Source organism: Mugil cephalus, chromosome 23 (assembly GCF_022458985.1).
Source record: "Mugil cephalus isolate CIBA_MC_2020 chromosome 23, CIBA_Mcephalus_1.1, whole genome shotgun sequence".
NCBI classification, from domain to species: domain Eukaryota; kingdom Metazoa; phylum Chordata; class Actinopteri; order Mugiliformes; family Mugilidae; genus Mugil; species Mugil cephalus.
This window is the reverse complement of record NC_061792.1, coordinates 6536528-6557975: the sequence shown is the minus strand read 5'-3', so window position 1 is coordinate 6557975 and position 21448 is coordinate 6536528. Positions and strand designations below refer to the sequence as shown.

Here is a 21448-nt window from a genome sequence, read left to right as displayed (position 1 = left end):
GTAAATGAATAATTTAGTCCCCATCCATTCCCTCTCTCGTCCTCCCTGCTGAGTTGCTGATGTTACAAAGATAGATGGGGGGGAAGGATGGAGGAGGAGGAGGAGGCAGGGATGAAGCAAGGGAAAGAGGAGGAAAGGAGGTATAAGAGTTAGGAGACTTGATTGTGTGTGAGAGTGAGGCAACCCGCAGACAAGAGCAGAGCGATGAAGTCAGAGCCGCAGTAATTGATGCCAGATGTGTGTGTCTGCGTGCGTGCGCGCGCGCGCGCGCGTGTGTGTGTTATCCTCTCAGCATTCAGCAGGTGTTCACTCCCTCCGTTCGGAGATCCACCTGCGTCACTAATCACTCGTTACCTAGGTAACAGTGGACTTCCCCGAGTCTGCGCTCATGCGTGTGTGTGCGTATGTGCGCGCGCGCGCGTGTGTGGGCGGGTGTCTGAATTATGAGTCATCCCGCTCAGCTTCAGAGTGGTTATCCTCACACTCCCGTCTGGGGAACACCCACCCACATCTGTCACCTCCCCGTCTGCGTCTCCCTCCATCTTTCCCTCCTCTGTTCTCTTTCCTCCCGGACGATGTTACTTTCGAGGCGGTTCGATCCACCTCGAAAGTAACATTTGGGTGTCGCAGAGAAGAGCGCCACCTGCAGAGATGTTCTGACTTTTTTATTGATGATTAACAGCATCCGGAGTCCCGTGCCCATTCTCTGATGAGTCACAGCTGGTTTGGAGGCACAAGTGAGACCTACACAATATTACACTATACGTACGCACTGTCAAACACCTGTTGCTGACATGAAGATGGATGAATCTCATCATCTCATTCATCCTGTATGTAGACTACAGCTGTCATCTGCTTTTCTTCATGTAAATCCTCACCATGAAATAATGAGAATAACTTCTGCGGCTAATCTTTCAACGTTTGTTCCAACTTTTTCCTCATGATAACATAAGTTACATAAATCATAGGTCTTCAACAGGGGGGCCGCGACCCCCAGGGGGTCCGCGCAGGTACTGCAGGGGGGTCACAAAATCTTTGGTGGATTAGACATTTTATATATATATATTAATTTTTTTCCACAATTTTGCCCCATTTAAATACACATTAACAGAAAATCCAACTTATTTTAGTGTGTTCGTATTTAGCTATGTTTAAAGTTAAAACTGTTAAGAAAATAATATTTTATATTTATATAAAATTGAGAAAATAATTGACAGTTTTAACATTAAACATGAGGCTTAGATTGAAATATATATATTTGAACATGTGTATTATTTGAAAAGCTTACTACTGAATGCAAAATGGTAATAATAATGTATGTTTATCAATAGCACTAGTTTAATATAGAACCCATATAGTGTGACATAAATCATTTCCATTTTTAATCTACACTTAATACAAAACTAGTTGACAAAAGACTTAATTAGTTTGGACCTAATTAGGAAAACTGTTCCATATTCTGCTTTTAATTCGATAGTGATCAGTATGATTTAACTTCAGTGGCTCGCGGTAATTAGAATTGAATACAGACGTGACATTAAATGGAAATCTAGGTTGTTCAGTTTTATATTTACATTCTATATGTGAACAAACAAACTGATTACAACATGTAAATGCACTGGAGCGCATTGTCGCCATACCAGCTGTGTCGAGGCTTGTCTAAAACACACCAGATAAGGTCATTACGATGTAAAATGAAAGGCTCTGTAAACGCACTGCAGGCCGGTCCAGTTTTGTGCAAACCATTTCTTACATGGAGTCTTGTTGAAACAGGAAGTGTCCTTCCTTGAGCACTAATCACACAAAGCAGTGGACCCTGACGACAGTGTATCAATGAGCTTCTTTGTAAATGCACACAAAACAGAAACAAAGATCAGAACCAGGCAGCTGTCTCCATCCTCCCACGTCCAGCATGTTCAGAACCTCTCTAAAGGTAGCGTAGCAGTTTGTGGTGGTCTGGCGCCAGAACTGTACAATAACTCCCTTTTATCTCCTCGTTAGCGTGGGCAGCTCTCCTCTCTATCAATGTGTCTAAGAACTACTCCTTTTTTTTTAGGTTTATTCACATTGATTTCATTTAAACTCCAAATAAAAACACCAAAGACCAGAAAACAACCTTTTGTTTGACTTAATTTCACATTATGTGACGGTACACCTCATTTCGGTTGAGTCATACCAGAAGGGCACTGAAAGGAAATGCTAAATGCTGCATTGCTGTAGGGAAAAACTGAACCGAGAAAAATGTCAGGCAACACAACGTGCTCCTTACAGAGCCTGTGTCCCAGCAACAAAAGCAGCAGAGGAGCTAAAACTGCACAACAAATGTCCCAGCAACCTACTTACAGCATTAGCTTTAGATATCTGGTGTGCAATGTATACATACTGCTGGGTTCTTCTAGTAGTAATCGCCTTTCATCATCCTAATCATAATGAAAACAGGGATTTAACAGTCTCAGACCATTAATCACAGCTGATTAATAACCAGAGGTCCCAAAAGGAGCATTACAGGATTTATTATTACCTTTAACTGTGATTAATAAATCCGCCACAATCACTATTAAATATAGAAAACGATGTGTCTGAAAAGTCCGAGACAATACAACTGTGTGTTAATAAAGGGTAGCAAGAAGTGTGAGATTAAAAAAGAGAAGAGACGTAAAAGATCGACGGCGTGTGCTGTTTGTGATCTGCGCCTGTAGAGTGCGCTGTTGTCTCTGTGCAGAAAATCAAGCATAGAAAATGATAGAAATCCACGTCTTTCTGGTCCACGCACACAGCGCTGCATATTTCAGTCGATCCACATGGTTTATTTCTGTGTTTCCCTGTAAAATATGCACCCTGCAGCGCACAGATTTAGATTTTTTATTTATTTTTATTTTTTTTGTTTGTTGTGTTTGAACGGGGGTGGATGGAATAAGTGGATGAAAAAGGCAGCGCAAAGAATCTCCCTTTTGAAGTTTAAGAGCGTGCATCCCGCCTTCCCGAGCTGCTATAAAAAGCAAGCCGGAGAGCCTGAATTTTAATGTAAACCCAGCTTTGATTTATTCATAACTCCTTCTCTTGGACTGACCTGGAAAATAATAAAAAATAAATAAATAAATAAAACACGTCCGCGCTTCTCACATCTATCTATTTTCTCTCTCTCTCTCTCTGCTGTCCGGAAGAAGGACGAGCAAAGAGGGATGTGTTTATACTGTAGTGTGTCAGCAGCATCAAGAAGGAAAGCAGGAAAGGAAGAGATCTTGTCAAAGATTGTGGGTTTTCCTGCTGAACAGAAGATGCAGGAGGACGAGTTGATGCTGCTGTGGAGGTTTTGTACTGAAGGCCTTATACGACTAATCAAAGCAAACTGTAGTAGGGATATGAAAAAACATTATTATCAATTAACATATACTCAAAATTTGACAGCCCATTCAGAACTCCATTCGATTTTTAGAGCATTTTAAAGGAATCATGCTGCACTGTTTATGCTGTTGATTTTCTTAGACGTGCTCTGCTGCCACCTAGTGGGAGTGAGGACGTGCACGCTTCATACAGCATTTCTAAGGAAAACGTGTTTGCGTGTCGGTAAATAATACACAGACACAGAGACACGGAGTCACAGAGAGGCTAACGTGTTTTGGTTCAAGTGTCCTGACCTGCTCCTGACATCAGGAAGCCTCAAAGTGGCATCAGATTATTTTTTAATCGCCTATGACTCACTCACCAGCTGCCCTTAAGTCTTATTTTGAGCCACACGGGATGGCAAAAAAAAAAAAAAAAAAAAAAAAAAAACTCAAGAATTAATAACACTTGAGAAATGGGTTTAAACTCGAAAATGAAAAGCAAATAAATAAATAAAATAAAAAAAGCTGCAAATGTTCATAGAATACTGGCCCAAATACATTTATTTTTAATGCAGCTGCAGCTCAGTTTTCTGCTCATTTACTCTAATATCACATGGAGCAATGACAGCTGGAACTGGTGGGAATGGTTTATCCCAACAGGAGCATGTATTCTAAAGCAGCGCCAAAATAAATGTGCCAACATAATAAAGTTTTCGGCAGAGCTTAAATCGGTACTGTTGCGGTCAGATGTGTGCGGTGAAGTGGTCTGCGCCCGTTTTCAAAAGTGCACAAGCGCCACACGGTCCATAAGAAAAGAACATTTTCATTTTAGTGCTCTTTGTGTCCAGCTGGGTCCCGGCCCAGCTCTCTATTCTGCAGACACGGCTGACCTACATGCAGCACTGAAAAAACACAGATCCACGCTGGCTTATAAAATTTTAGGCAAAACTTGAGTCGGAGCATGCATTTCCAAAATAAAAATTTAACTCTGACGGAGCACGGAATTAAGTGGTGCTCTAGGGCTAGTGTTACAGATGCGGTTACATCACAGGGGAAATGTGAGCGTAATGTATTCAGTATAGGCTTACAGCTGGTAACCTATAGCTGACGGATGCAGGCACGTATACAGTAGGGTAACCATCAGCCCGTCAATCAAGCCCACGTCGTGCATTTTTAAACTCAGACAGACTTTGCTGAGCTGAATACAGACAGGGGGAAGGCGAGGTAACAAGCAGAGCAGACTCTCATTGTTTGACACATACCCTTCTAAACGTACAGCGTCCATTATATACACGTGTCACTTTAAAATGAAATGTTATGTGTGAAGGGTGATGTGTTACTGTGAACATAAAACACGGCAATCTAAAATATGAGATCCTACACTGAAGATATTTTAACTTCATGCTACATTTTCTGATTATTAACAAAAAAAAATCACAATATCATGATATTGTGATATAAAATGTATAAAACGAGCTCTAAATTACAACATTTAAATGCTGTATGAATGTTAATGCATCAGTAATGATAATAATTAAATTGAAGAACATGCAAATATAGCATATATTCCTTATTCTTCTTCCTTTATTTGCTGTTAATACTTAAAAATAATTATAATTGCTAAAGTAAAGTTTAGACAGTAGAAATCTGGGAAAAATCCCGGAGGTTGGTAAAGGACTATTACTGCAACATCATAAACTTCCATGGAAACGGTGCACAATTATGCAAAAACAAATTACATTTAATAGCCTAAAGTGTGAAAAGCCGCATTAAACATAACAATTAAGGTCAGGAATGATTACACCTTACAAACACGGGCCTTTGGAAATAGCATAACGATAAAACGTGGTCATTAAGCCTATAATGGGTATTTAATACTGACTAACAAACGTGCGTGTTCACCGCCACACCACAAACACACGCAGACAAGCAGACCAGACACACACCTGGCCCCGTATGAGGATGACCAGGTGTTTTTTTTTTTGTCGGGGGGGGAGCGCGTGTGTGACTGCTCGCTCGGCGCGTGGCTCCAGCGAGCTGTGTGCTCCCAGAGAGCGCTCGCGCTTTTGAACAGCCCAAAACGACATCCGGTCTACTTTCAAAATAAAATATCTGCGATACAGGTAAACAAAAACAACCAATATTCCTACATTTATGGCCGCGATTCGTCTGGAAATTAAAGTTTAATTTACAGCCTATATAAAACCCAAAAATATGCATTTTAAACGTAATCTAAGTTCAGCCTAGAGGTTATTAAGAAAGTAAATGTTCTAGAGAAGGCTACAAGAACAACTAAAATAAAATCTACTCAACCAGATAACATTTAAAAGCAAGTAAATGTAAGAAATTAGTCGACTATAAAATTGAATGGAGTAGTCTGTGTCCTGCTGGAAAATATTTTTTTTTTTACATATTCTTTTATTGCTTCTAAAATAGTGTGAATTGTTATTATTATTAATTTTAGTAAAAAAAAATTACAAAATTTTTAATCTATTATGTCATGTGACTCCTCTCAGTTTTGCAATCAAATCGTAAAAAAAAAAAAAAAAAAAATGGGACAAAACCTTGACTTTGAAAGACCGAGCGCGCTGCTTCCGGTGATGCTCTCGGTGCCTCTCGCCCGTTTTACGCAGCTGGAGCGGCTCGCGGTGGCACGCGCGCCTCGCGCTTCAGTCAGCGGGATACAAACGGACGTTTTCCGAGGAGAGGACGTAACTGCTCTCTGGGGCGGCATTCTCCTTTTTAGAGGGTCATGCTCGTCTCACCGGTTGAACATGGGGACGCAGACTGACACACGGAGTCCGGGGGAATCGGCTGGAGGAGCCGTTCAGTGACAGCTGCCGTTCTCTGACTGACAGACAGACCGGTGAGACGTGACGGACAGGTAAACCGCTGTGCGCTTCAATTCTATGGCCTGAAGAATAACGACAGCAGAAATAATGCATTAAGGAGAAGTGCTGTGTTTATTTTGGACTTTGTGCGCGAAGTATGGAGCCGTTATAGCCGGCGAAACAGAGGCTGGGGGTTTGTGTCTGGTTTTGTCTGCGCTCCGTCCCCTCCGGTGGACACAACTGAAGAGACTGGAGACACGGACGGAGACGGGGCTGTTTTCGCATCGGAGACATGGCAGCGGCCATCGCCAGCGGTTTGATCCGGCAGAAGAGACAGGCGAGGGAGCAACACGCCCACCGACCGACTACTCACAGGCGGCGGAAAAGCCCCGGCAAGAAGCAGGGGCTGTGCAACGGGAACCTGGTCGACATCTTCTCTAAAGTCCGGATATTCGGACTGAAGAAGAGGAGGCTACGGAGGCAAGGTGTGGGGGTGGGACTGGGGAAATGGGGGGGGGGGGGCGCACGTGCACATGCAAGAAGCACTTACAAATGTAGCTCATTAATATGCACGCGCACATACAGAAACGCGCGGACTTTTTTTTTTTTTTGAATTTTTTTGATTTTTTTTTTTTTAACGCACATTCACGCCCTGGCGCGGCTGGTGCACGCGGGTACACTCACGCACACACACGCCCAACATGCGCACGGTGACAGGCTCGCCCCCCCTTCTCTCTCTGTGGTGACACACACACACACACACACACACACACACACACACACACACACACACACACACACACTGTCATGTCTTGTAGTGCCCTATGGTTCAGTAGTTTCCAGGTACATCCATTATTGAAGCCGCAGATTAGTCTGTCTAGTCTCGCTCTCTCCGTCTGTTCTCTGTGGATCTCCACCTCGCTCTCTCATAATTCAAAATGCCCTCACACCAACACCAGGCTCAACGCCACAAATGAACTCTCCTATTTTCAAATCGGGCTTCTTACGCTGAATGAAAAGCGGATTTTTTTTTTCTTTCTTTCTTTCTCCAAAATCTTCCACCATTCAGACTTGAAGTCAAATCCAATTTGACACCATTGTTGAGTCCCGCGTGGATCTTCATCACCGGCGGGAGAAGTGATTACATATGGAGGCAGGCCGGTGGGAATGTTGTGATTGTGTGCTATGGCGAGCGTTCAATAGCAGAGGCGATAAGTGCTGTTGTAATCAATTGATTGTGCGAGAAAGGCGGCAGGTGATGGTGTGCGGATGGAGGGGAGGGGATGAAAGGAGGGGAGATGGAGGCAGGAAATGAGTGGAGGAGGAGGAGGAGGAGGAGGAGGGGAGGTGGAGGAAGAGATAGCGAGTGTTGACATGAGTTGGTTTTTCGCTGGTTTGGTCTGGGGAGCGATGGGAATGTGTGGGTTTTCCCCATGTCAGAGGGAGTTCTGCTTTTTCTTCTAACCTCATGTCTGTTATACATTATTACCTTTCTTCCTTTTTTTTACCTTCAACAGCCTCCACTCACCTTGTCTTCTTGTCACCCTTCACCCTCCTTTCCTTCCAATTTCCGCTCTACTATCTTTTTATGCAACACCCCACGTCTTCTCTTTCTCCCACCTTTTCCTCTTCCATATCTAGCCTTCCCCTCCACCATTCCTTCACACTTACTCCCCCCTTCTCTCCCCCTAACCCACATCACATCATCTTTGCTTTCCCTTGCCTCATCGCCCACCCCCCTCTCCGTCCTGTCTCTCCCACCAACCTTCCTTTCCTTTGCCTCCTTCCCACTCGCCCTCCTCCGTGTTTTCAGCTGCGAGGGCCGCTCGCCGCCGGTGAAAGCTTGGCCACAATCTCCGCGCGCTGTGTGTGACAGAGTAGATTTGCCAACATCCCCTACAGCCTTCCAGAGGTTCTGTGAAGGAGAGGAGAGGCGAGGCGCGCAGGCCGAACCGACGCAAAGCCTCCGTCGCCCCCATCGTCAAAGTTTAGATTTGGAGCTGACACGGAGGCAGAAGTGCGGGGTTTCAGGAAAAATGAAGGAAGCTCCTTCTCATCCACGTTGTTATTATTAGTAATTAGACATCTGAGCGGAGAACTCATCGCACCGGCGTGGGAGGACTTCACTTTACGTTTTATTTTTTGAATTTTTTTGAATTTTTTTGAATCCCGCAGCGACATTCTTCAAGAGCCGCATTGCCGCTTTGATTGTGTCACGACGGACGGGATCTTTCCAGACAAATTAAAAGATAATTGCCTTTAACAGTCGAACATAAAAGCCGAGCCCGTAGGTCTAATGCTAATGCACACTGTTCATTAATTAACGCGGGGAAGCGCGCCAGATAAAGACGACGCATAAATGAATCCAGATTGCGCGTCACGCGGGCGACGACAGTGAGTGATTTAGCATCAGACAGCGTGTTCTGTTCTGTTCTGATCTGATCTGATCTGGGAGTCGGATGATGGGCAGGAAACCGGTTCAGGTTCTGAATCAGCATGAAATATCACAGCTGTCACTTGGAGTGATATTTGCCCGATGCATTCAAATACTGATTCAGTCATATTTTATGGGAAAAGTTAACTTAACCTAACCTAAACCACACAGTGTACAAGGTTCACTGCGTTTCTGTTAAGGGGAATCATTAAACATATGCTCTTATATATAGCTGGAGGGAATATATCTGAGGGTAGTTGCAAAAAGCTGAACCAAAAAGCTGCAAACGTTGCAGCAATTCTTCAACCACTTGTTTATGATTCACACTGAACAGCTGTATTTTTTTTTTTGTTTTGTTTTTTTTTTTTAGCCATACACTGTCACCATATTTGAAGTTAGGCACCTCGAGATAAACGCTTGGTGGGACTAATTCCCCCTCAGGGAACAGAAGAAGTGCACTTAGTGAGATGACTTTATTAAAAGAGACATAATCTGCTCAAATGGTGGGAAACGGTGAGGGGGAGGGCGATGGAAGTGTGCCTCATCCAGCTGTTTTATTCAAGTGAACGAAAACTGCTATTGCAAAACATTCTGTATCGTCTAAGAATATTGGACGACGCTTGAGCAGACTTGCTTACAGATGTGATATACAGATATGTATAAAATACACTAATAAATCTGGAAGTTATCGTTTCGACTTGTGAAGGGGTGGTAACAAGTCTAAATCTGAGCTGGCATTTATCCAGGACACGCTGCTGCTGTTTCCCAGCCGACCTCTGATCAGATCCCACAGGAGGAACAAGGGGCTAAGTAATAGACAGCTCGGCTTGCTCCCGTTGCCACGTGAACCCGACCCCGGGCAGAGAGCAAAATGGTTTTCCAAAGATCAGGAAACCGAGGAAACAGTCGTCGATACTGTTCCGCGTCAAAGACACTTGATCCAAAGCCTCTGTTTGCCTATATGCCAGCTCTGCGGTGAAACGTCAATCTGCGCAGGGTGCTCCCGCGCCTTTCAATCAATGCGTCATAATAAGCAGGTATTGATAACGGATGCGCAACGTCAGTGTGGCCCCCCTCGCTGTAATTCCGGAGCCTCTGAAATGTGGCGCAAGCTTGTGTCAGATTTGTACACAGCGTCTCATTAATTCTGGTTTATTATTTACCCCTGTAGATACATATAAATGTGCCCTTTGCAGCACGGCGTGCGTCTCTAATCACTAATCACGCTGATGTAAATGAGGGTGAAATTGGTGCATTCGCCTGCTGCACATGAATCTTCACTCGGGCGCTTTTGTTTGGCGAGATGTGTGTAATAGAGAGAGAGAGAAAGAGAAAGAGAGGGAGAGGGAAGGTGTTCAGTGGCTCCCACCCATGTTGATGCTTTTATTGCGCCCGCATGTAGAGTCAGAACGGGGCGAATTAACAGACAATGTGACATGTCAAATCATCGTGGCAGCCCCGACTGGCTGACTGATTGAATCAGATCACATTATCGGGGGAACAAAAAAAAAAAAAAAAAATAAATTAGTTGCGCGCGTGTGTGTGTGAGAGAGAGGACGGGGGAATACCCCTTCACTGGAACAGTCTGGAATCACGTTGCCATGGCAACGGGAGAACGGGAATTTCCCTAGTAACAGACGGGGATGCTGGAAAGAGTGGGAACATCACCTTGGCGGCTGTGGGGACGCCGCGGCAGCGGCGGCGGCGGCGGCGTCGGGAGCGGAGGCTGAATAGGCGCGTTAATAGACGATGAGGAGATGAGGCAGGACAGTGCCCCGCAGAGAGTGATTGATTTTTCATCCATTACAGCGGGGAGTTATGCTAACACCAAAAATAACACCAGAAAAGTGCAGTAAACAATGTCAAATAAGATGGACATAATGTTATTTTCTTGTTTTCTTAATACATGAATGCACATGTTTTATATATTGAATCCGCAACAGTTTCACCTGTATAATACACAGATTTTTCAATATAAAAAGCAGAACAGAATTCAACAGAATTAGTCCAGAAGAATTGTTCTGAAGGATGCTGTGCATGGATGAGCTGCATGGAGATTTAGATATAAGCCCTGCTTCGAGAAAACACCGTGTTACTCTTTAAATACATTGTGCAGCCCAAAAAATTTCCCTTCAGCTGAGTCACAACGCGAGCCAGGGAAGGCGTTCTGTTATTACATACCGCCGCCCGCAACCGAAATGCACCTGCTGCAATACATCCACATCAGACCTGGTTTAAGCTGCCAGGGAGACAGATGTACAAACGCAAAGCCAGAACCAGGGGGTACGCTGACGTCTGTGCCTACAGGTTTAAAAAATACAACATAAAAAAAAAAAACACATCTTATTTTTATTCTTATTATTATTTTATCGATGACACACCCCAGAGACAGAAAACAGACAATAAATTATGTTAGGAGATTTCTGAGAGCGTGCGTCACATGAGCAGCTCTAAATCAGGCCAAGGACCCCCAAACTAATAGAGGGATTAAAAAGAGAGCTCCTACCTACTACCTCCCACCTTCATTTTTCAAACATGTGCAACAGTAGGTCACTGGGTACAGGCTTAGACTGACAGGTCTTACCTAGCGTGGCGCTATGTCCATTTATCCCTTTACTGAAATATGTTGGATTCGTGTTAGTATGTGTTTTAAGAAATTAAATTTTGGGGGGATTTTTTTTTAAAAAAATGTATAAAAAATGTCTAATCAACCAAAGATTTTGCAACTCCCCCTGCAGTACCTCCGCGGACCTCCTGGGGGTCGCGGATCCCCCTGTTGAAGACACCTGTTCTAAATCAAAAAAGCAATGTGAAATAACAAAAATTACAGTGTCAGTTGGAAAGAGTAGAAGAACAAGAGCGTGAACATAAAACAAACAAAAAAAGCGGGTTATCGGTTATTTTCAGGATTATTATTTCATATTATTATAATACTCAGATATGTGTGGAGATAGATAGATAGATAGATAGATAGATAGATAGATAGATAGATAGATAGATAGATAGATAGATAGACCCACAAAAACGATACAATGACGACCGATACGATAATTAAATTGCTTGCGAGTATTGCGATATGTTATCGTTTTGAAACTCAACAGCACCACCTAGTGGACTGAACAAGATCGGTAATTCGATACAGATAGATTCGAGTTTTTAGAGTTTTTCTAGTTCAGCTGCTTGTTACAACCTTCACGACACCTTCTCCCTCCTTTTTCTCCCCTGCCGCACAAGATGGATCCTTCACAAAGATGGAAAACACCCCTCACACACATGCACGCACACACTCATAAACTGGGTCACCTATTTGTTTTGTTTTTTTCTGTCTCCATGCATTAGGGTACACCTTTGCGGCTTCACACATACATGTTCAAAGGGGATTCCCACCCACTCTTCATGTCTGCTTAGACCCCGATGTGTGTTTTACGTTGTGAGAACGGGTATCTCTCGAGGAGCCATATCAAACAACCGCCGACCGAAGTGAGGGTATGTGAGGTTTGCAGATGAAGCCTCTCATTCCTCATCTTCTCCATCTGGTGACTCAGGCGGTTTGTCTGAATTAAATTAGTCCCGTCTCTCGATCCGAGCGGCCGCGGTTTCAGTCGTTTTTGTTTCATTCCACCCGTTTCTTGTCTGATTGCGGGAGCCAAACGTCGCGAGGCGAACGCGACTCCTGATTAATTGTCGCCAAATGAAACGGCCAAGAGCGTCTGATGAGCAGAAATGAAAATCTATTTGCCAGATCAGATCTGTGATTATGCTGGAAACGATAAATAAAGAAATAAATAAATTCCCATACCTGCACAGGACAGCGCGGATACAAAAACCATTATAAGGCTGCTCTTTACCATCAAAGGTTCAGAAATAATTTATCAGTGTTATTCAAGTGGAACAATGACCACGAAGGACGGATTAGTCTAAGAATCCTGTAATGGATTGGATGTGCTTGGCTAGTCTCCCCACAGGAAATCGCTCAGGACGCGGGAGGTTACACGTGGTCACACTGTCCTTCTTCAAGACTGCATTGTAACACAAATGTGTCTCTTTGGGACGTGTTGAACCGAATCATTCCACCCAAACCGACTTATTCCGAGTTTTTTTTTTTTGGTCTGACTTAGCCGCTCGGTGAACGTGTCCCGTACGAGTTGGGCGCCTTTTCAACTGTGCCTTTCTCCTGTCTCTTGTCTGTGTTTGTGGGTGTGCAGAACCACAGCTGAAGGGCATAGTGACCAGGTTGTTCTGCAGACAGGGCTTCTATCTCCAGATGGGCCAGGATGGAAGTCTGGACGGGACCAAAGACGACAGCACCAACTCCTGTGAGCAGCCGCACTACACTACACACACTGACATGCTTATAGATCCTGCATATGGTAAAAAACTACTATAAATATACGTGTGTGCAACCGTTTAAAAGGAGAGCCGCTTGCTAATGTAAGACATAGCAACAAATATCTTAAAAACGAAAGACAAGAAGAAGTGAGTAGAGGTACAGCCGGAATCCAATTTTCGTCAAGGACGAACGGTTATTTAGAGACGACATGTCCTCATCTGATAGGATGAAGGTTGTGAGGCATTTTTGTGAGCCAGACAATCCGTCCTTATCTAAGCTAAAACTTGAGAAGAAGTACATCCACATATAAAAGTCTAACAATGACGTATTTGCATTGTGTATCGATGCATTCGCAGAAACCGGAAAGCAACAAGTGTCTGCTCAGAGCTTTTTATTTTTTTATTTTTAAGGGGTGCAGCTTATTGGATTTGTGCAGACGGATGGCATATTGATCAGTGCGATCACTTCAAGCACGAGGCCCATAGAAAATTAAATGCTAATCAGCGGTCGCCACGCTGGCCCACGCCGGCCGATCCGCGTGATCTCGGCTAGCCGCCGGTCGCAGCGACGTCCTGTTTGTTTGCCGTGATCACCGGCCAACATCTTCACATCAGTTGTTGGCGAATGTCTTCACATGGGCATTTTTGAACACCGTCGGTGCCAAGCTTCCTCGTTTGTTTGTCCGTGCGAGCCAAATTCAGCCGAGCGGACGCGTATGTTTGCTGCAACATTTAACTTGACGGCACCTCTAAGCGGATATATTAATGTCACTCAGGGATCGGGGATACTCGGAGGAAGACTGTGAATGTGGGTATTTAAGATATTTAACGAAGCATTTCCATGCATCTTTGATTGATGGGGGGTCTGGTGTAATCAGGTTACAAAGAAGGAAACGCGGCTTTTGCGAGAAAAACACATCAACGATTCCAAATCCTCCGCGCTTCACATTTAAAGGTGACGCTTTCACAGTTGGAAGGTTGGCAACACAATAGAGCAGCGGGTAGAGATTCAGGCTTGAAGCTACTCATTTTTTTTTTTTTTTTTTTCACAGAAATGTTGAAAGTTGGCAAAGAGCTCTTTTAAAAGAAAAAACTGGAGGAATTCAGTTCACGGGCGACAGTTAGTTGCTACCTCCTCGTCCTCCGGCTTATCTGAGAAAATACCTGATGAAAGCATCTCTAAAACGAAGCAACATTTGTAAATAATTTGAACCTCTATGCGAAGCTGTACTTGCAACGTTTGAGATGCTGATTTTACCTTAATACACCAAAAAAAGAGAGAAGTTTTCTACTGAACTTCCTGAGAAAAAAAAAAACAGGGTTCACCTTGCAGCTCCTCTGACATTATTTGTCATAATAACAACTCAACTGTCAGCGCTGTCAGCGGCCTGATCAATAGCTAAGTAATGACGAGAGGAAGGTAAATTTCAATTGACCTCGGCGAGGGACGGAAGAGTTTCAACAACCTTGAAAGGTCGCAGCTAATTGTGACCGATGTGAACTCGCATGTTGTCGCACTGAAGAGGATCAGAATGAAATGTAGTAAAAGTTATTTCAAGCCGTGTCGTTGTCTTCTTGGATTTTGAACAATAATGTCGGCTCCTCGTCACTGTGTAATGGTGGTTTAGGGAGATAAGAGGTTTTCGTCTTTTGCTTTGTCGACTGGAATCACAATTTCCTGTTTTTATGTCATTTTCATTCAGTTCTGAGTCTACAGACTATTGATAAAGGACTTTTGCTAAAAGTCACTTCCCAGAATCCATTAACTGCCTCTAGAGAGCTTTGTTTTACTTATTGGATTAAGATGAGGTGTTTAGATAACTTTTATTTTTCTTTAAGAAACTATTCTCGTAGAGATAAAGCCATAATTACTGAACACTGTGATAATCGACACTTAAAGTAAGCCCTTTTGTTACGGCCCGTTCAGTGTTTCAATCAATAGCATTCGTGCTCACGAGAAGAAACTCATTTTTATTTGAAAATGGTAAAAATGTCTTCTAAAATTCTGAAATAGCACTATTAAGAGATTAGGATTAGGCTGCAGGATGTGGACAAAAACACCAGGGACACTTTTAAAGCACCAGGTTGTAGAGGTTTGATCCACTGTCTGTTCCTGTTACCATCACTGATCACTACTCTTCATATAACACTGACCCGACACGGCTGAGGGATGTTTTTGAAAAACAAAATTTTTTTTTATAACAATACGCTGATATTAACCCTCATACGTGATTTTTTTAATTGTTACGTTGTTACCCTATAGGGACCAAAGTGTCCTCTACGAAACTTACGTAAAATTAGCATATGTTAATATTTTTTTCTACTTTTTATTTTTTTATATACATTTTTTAATTAATTTCAGTACTAATCATAAACGTTAAAAAAGTTTGATTATTTTTTGACTTTTAACCCTTTATATGCCAGTGTTTGTGATGGCATCACGTATTTCCACAAAAAAACAAAAATTGAAATATTTTCAATAATATAAATGCAAAGTGTATTTTTCTTGGGGGGGTATTAGAGCCTTGGACATGTCAATGATCAGTAGCAACATTGATTTTGATGGATTTTGTGTCTGATTTACAAAACTTGTTACATTGTTACCGTAAAGCGACAAAAGTGTCCAGTACGAAAATTCCGTAAAATTAGCATATGTCAATATTTTTTTCAACTTTTTCTTTTCTACATACATTTTTTAATCAATTTCAGTACTAATCATACATTTAGAAAAAGTTTTATTATTTTTAGACTTTTAACCCTTTAAATGCCAGTGTTTGTGATGGTATCACTAGTTTTTCTCAAAAATGGAAATATTTTCAATATGCAAAATATATTTTTCTTAGTTTTGATGGGTTTTTTACATTTTTTTGTTTCAAAAACGTAACTACCACCAAGTTATCAAAAACTAAAATGGAAAAGGACACTTTTGTCCTTATCAGGGCATGGGGGTTAAAATGCCATCTCTTAGCATTTCTAAACCATCACTTGAAGTCCAAATTCAGGCTTATGAAACACAAACATGAGGTAACTTAACTACAATATAATAATTTCTACCTAAAGAAGTGGTTTGATTGTTCACTAAAACTTCTGGCTGCGTCTGTCCTCTGATGAAGATTAAAACTCCTGCACCCATTTTGTCTCTGTTTCGTCCTCAGCTCTGTTTAACTTAATTCCTGTGGGTCTGAGAGTCGTGGCCATCCAATCAGTCAAGACTGGTCTCTACATTGCCATGAACGGAGAGGGTCACCTCTACTCCTCGGTAAGCGCACGCACACATATGCAAACACACAGGAGGCAGGATGTTCCGAAAGTTGTTGTGGGGTCTGCGTCCATTGTTTCTGTTTTTAATTATGGGGCTACTCGCAAACCATGTGTCGTTAATCCAGGTCCTCGGTGTTCGATTTTGATGTGCGGTGATGCCTTCTGGGAGTTTAATTAGAGATAAATGGAAATTCTGTTCCGTTGTTTTGACAAACTTATGAGGCCTTGTGTTACCCACAAGGGGAAAAGTGACTCAGGATGTCAAGTCTGTTCACTTCAGCTGTGAGAATCAAAGGAGCGCAAGAACGAAATTTTGCTGACAAAACGTCCATTACAAGTCCTCGGAAGCTGCTCATTTCGTCCAGTTCATTGTCTGAAACACATCCAGCGTCGGAAACCATTAAATATTCCAGTTCGAAAAAGCTCGTGGCGCTCAACAAAACTGTTGCATATTAATATTCTGCGAAGTGACTAATGTGTTACCTAATTTCCAAATTAACATTTGCAGCAAGCAACACATTGAAAACGGGATCCGGGCCAAGGTAGACGGATCACTCGCCGCCTAATCACGACGCGTTTTCAACAGATCTCACCTGCTGCGTGCTCGCGGGCGCCCGCTCGGACGCACAGCGTCCCCCTCTCAGACCAGACGTCGTAGAAGAGACGGGGGACTGGAGGCAGTTTACACAGACAGGGAGACAAAATTGCTAGCAAAGCATGTCAGTCTGATTACAGACAAGTGTGCTCTCAGAAAGAACACGTAACAAAAAAAAACCAAAAAAACAAAACAATGAAAAGCCAAAGTAGAGAAATGTGTTGAATCATTGATATAAGAAAGAGATTTCAAGGAGGACGAGGAGCAAGCGGAGCGGAGGCGGAAGGAGCAGAATATGAATTATTTCAACGCTGACTCCTCCAAGAGAGTTCACACTCCTCCACCGATGTCCCTTCTTCTGATCCCTCCTTCCTTTTTTTGGGAGGGAGGGGTGGGAGAAGAAAGACAGAGGTGGGAGGATGAAAGAGAGATAAGGGGCAATGAAAAGGAGGGGTGAGGCGAAGAAAGGAGGGGCCAAAAGAAAATGGAAGAAAGAGGGAAAGGAGGACGACTGGCGAAGGGAGGAGCTAAAAGTTGCAAAGAAACACACGGACTGCAACAGAAGGAAAACGGTTAAAGATGGAGGAAAAAAAGGGGCCGCGGAGCGAAGCGGGAGAGACGGAGAGCGCCGCAGACAATGGGAGTCGGGGAAGAGAAATAACGGAGATCTGTGCTGCTCTGCTGGGCTTCCTCAGCCTGTCGCTTAAAGTCACAGATGCATGAGGGCTTCCTGTAAATAATTGAAGAGGGGGAGTCCCCCCCACCTCCCGCACACACACACACACACACATCGACACACACACAGAGTAGAAATCCCCCTCCAAAGCTGCAGAGAGGGAACGGGCGAGGATGTTTGATGGCACTCCAGCGCGGTGACTGATGCGCAGGCGGCTACACGATAACGAACGCACAAATGATGTCAGCTCCGCTTGATGTTTAATTGGCCGCCGCTAAGGTCCTGGCAGGTGCGGGGCGTTGTGGGGAGAGAGAGACCTTTTAGCGGCGGCGGCGGCGGGTTTCCATTTCACGCCTCCGACGACTAATGAAGCTTTAAGGAAACGAAACAAACTGTTTAGCGGGAGCATCTTAAGCACATTAGGACTGCACTGTGTTACAATCGGAGCATGAAGTGCTGAACAAAAAAAAAATACACAGTAATACATTTTTATTGGGACGTTTTGAGGAGGAAACTAATTCCTCATTGTACTGATCCTATCTGCTCTTTACAGACGCTCTTATTCCCCCCCCTCCCTCAAAATCTTAATTCTTGCTTCTCAATTAGAGTCTTTATCCTCTTATTGCAAATTGTTAATGATATGCTGGAAACTTGGTTATACACGGTGGTTCTTATTAATCCCTCTGGTCGTGCGTGTGTGTGTGTGTGCGTGCGTGCGCCCGTCGAACAGATGGCACAGTGTTCAATGAGCTGCAATGTGATAATTATGGAGCATGCAGGGGGAAAGTGGAAAAAAAAAGTGCTGATGAGTTCGGGACTGTGTGTGTGTGTGTGTAGCGCGTGTGTGTGTGGGTGTACCGGGGTTGTCGGGGAGGTGTAGGTGCGAGGATGTGAGCCGAGAGGTGAAACAGGAAATGCCATTTTCGGCGAAAAGCGCGGCACATTCCCCACTACTATTACTGCTACTATTATAAGTAGCTAACGCAAGAATCGCGCCTGAAGGAGACATGGACTAATATGCTGAATTGTGCTGACTGTCCACCAGCAAACATTAGAGATGGAAATGTATTCCTTTGGTGAATCTGAATGTTGAGGGTCCAAGTCTGCCTGCTGGAGAGTTCCCGAGAGCCCAAACACCATCAGTTAGAGTCCCTCCCTATTTATATCCTCCATCCTCTTGTTGCTGCCTTTCTTCTTCACACACATTTCCCACCACCCTTTCAGTTCATCTTATATGTAAACTAAAATATAACAGGGGTCATAAAATTGTTATTTTGGCTTCTTCGTCTCCTCTTCACAGCTCTTGTTTTCGCGCGCGCGCGCTGTACGTGTGTCTGACGCGCGCCTCCCGTTCATTCATAACGCGGCCGCTACAGCACTCAAGAGCGGGGCCCCTGTGATGTCTACATCCAGGGGAAGATGTGAAGGGGGAGAGGAGTGGCGGGGAGAAGAAAATGTCGAGCCGTGTGAGTCGTGACGCACGCGCGCGCGCGCGCGGACACATAACAGCCCTTCGTAGCTGGGGAATAAATTAGTTACCGGTGAGCTGTTGAGCCTCTTCAAAGACGCCACTCTGTGAATCATGACACTGAAGTGGTACAGGACAGACATCACAGTCGGGCTGCTTGTTCCAGACTACGGGTGGTGCTGATGAATATATATAGCCCCCCCTTTTTTTTTCTCCCCGCCCCCAGATGTCTCCATTAAATCAGGACGTTTTAATTTTGTAGGAATCAGTCAGGGTGACGTAACGGACTGAGTCAAAGTCAAGTCAAACGGCCATAATGGGGTGACCAAATCTAACATGCATGAAGTAATTGTCAAAAAAAAAGGAGATCCAAAGAGAATAATTAGACCTAATCTCCATGAAAGAATCAAAGTTGAGCCTGCTGGCACTTTCTTTGTCATCAAATAATAGAGTGAACCCAATATGCACTTTTTTTTTTCTATTTGGCTATGCTTTTCCATTTTGCGGTCTAATCACTAAACCCTTACTCCTTAATTGATATCCCCTGATAATCGGGACATCACTTTGGACACGTTAGGCATGGTTGCATCTTTTGGGCTTTTCATTTTACTTTCCTCATGACAAAGACACTTAAGGCGCCGATCTCTTGTCTTTCAGAGGAGAAAAATCTTTGTTTATTTCCTTTTAAAACCGAACCGTATCGCCGTCGATCCGTAAAAGCACGTCTAATTACCGTAACTCACGGTAGTCTGCGCTATTGACATAATTCAAAGTGTGGTTGGACACTGGGAAGTTGTGCTTTTGTCTGGAAGACCTTCGTTTCGTCTCCAGGGTATAACTACCTTAGTCTTCACCGACAAAGTCCTCCAAACAACTCTCTCTTCCTGGGTCTCCCCGGTCTTCCGTCGCGCCCCAACCTGCAGTCGTGATGTGCGGCTCGATAATGAAATATGAAATATGATTATGAAATGAAATATCGACACTTCCGATACCAGGTCTTTATGCTCTAAAATCGATTCTCAAATCAAAATATCGATACTTTCGATACTTCAGCCATTCCAAAGGCCTGTATCACGAAGTGAGCTCAACTTACCCGGGGTTACTCCCAACCTATCTAGCTGAACCTATTCACACCAATGACAATCTGGATAAGCGGTATCACTACGCTGGTTATCAACTCTGTAACTCAACCCAGGTTTGTCTCACTCGAAAAGTCAAACACTGCGGCTGCATCGAAGAGATGCCAAATGGCATGGGAAATGATTGCAGATTGCATAAATGCCTAAATTACACATCAATGGCTCAATTAGTTTACATTTAACACAGCCATGAATCCCAATCACTGTGCTGCATAGATGAATCGCGTGTATGACAATTAGTCTCATTTGCCCAGATGTAACCCCTCTGGAGTAAAAAGAACGTGGGAGCAGATAAAAACCAAGTACAAAAACATTTCATCTGGGGAGTTGGATTTCTTAATTCCATAATGATACATGGGCTACAATAAAGCTGGAAGCTGATGCCACAATTACATCATATCAATACATCACGTTGTTAGCCTGAATGAAATTATCCTGATTCTGAGCTGTGTTTGGGCTTAGCGGGGACAAATGGCTAAAATATCCCCTTCTTTGTTTGGTTATCTCCTGGAAGACGCATTCACGCGTTCACCTGATTTAGGCCCCAATCTCAATCGGGTTTTCAAAGAAAGGGCACTTTTACTAAGTAATAACACAAAGTATCGGCATCGGCGATACCAGCTTGAATTGTACTCAGTATCAGATCGGAAAGAAAATCGGTAGTATCGAACATCACTAACCTGCAGCCGACAACAGCGGCGCGTCATTTTTACCGTAATGTCAGCTTTTTCTTCCAGAAAGCGCAACTTCCTATTGTTCAGCCACACTTTAAATGTTGTCCATTTGTGAATTACGGTAATTCAAATACCGCATTTTTTTTTTTTTTAATCCACGGGCGGATGTTTAGGTCTTTAAGGGTTAATAATCCAGACGCATTTCATTCTTCATTCTTCCAGGCTTCCCCTTGTAAACCCAGTATTTAACTTCCCAACAATGAGCTAATTCTCTCAGGCGAAGTTTGCCCAAATGTGGACTTACTGGAAGTGTGCACAAAGGACTCAATATGTCGACGAGGGATGCCACATGCACTCGACAATGAGACAGAGGGACAGCCCCGAGCCCTGGCAGACTTGGCAGGATGGCAGGGAGTGTGGACACAGGGATTGGTCCCTTGACTTGGATCTGGTGTAGCCAACACAAACAGGCCCGAGCAGAGAGAACACTAACAGCAGTCAGCAGCGGCGTGATGCATCAGTTAATGAGCAGCTGCGACTGAAAAGAGGACTGATAAAATATTCATGTCCTCAGAACGGGAGTAAAAATCAAACTCATTTCAAAAATAATTTATTTAGATGCCTTAAAGACTAATTTATAGAAATAATTGGCTGCCCTATTTCCACCTCGGATCCACTTGGTTACGAGAACGGCGCTGCCTTCAAATGGACTGTG

General features: G+C 43.6%; 1 protein-coding gene across 2 annotated transcripts in view; it reads left to right on the top strand.

Annotated features, from left to right (window-relative positions):
• The window catches only part of LOC125001185 (fibroblast growth factor 14-like), a 38362-nt gene that overhangs the window by 11135 nt on the left and 5779 nt on the right, over positions 1-21448 (top strand). The window contains exons 1-3 of one of the 2 annotated variants that reach the window (XM_047577105.1): positions 5945-6642; positions 12797-12907; positions 16076-16179. In XM_047577105.1, coding sequence (XP_047433061.1) covers positions 6450-6642; positions 12797-12907; positions 16076-16179 — 408 coding nt within the window. In that variant the 5' untranslated portion in view covers positions 5945-6449. Of the gene's footprint in view, positions 1-5944; positions 6643-12796; positions 12908-16075; positions 16180-21448 lie in introns of those variants that run through there. The other variant, XM_047577104.1, reaches the window with a different exon arrangement.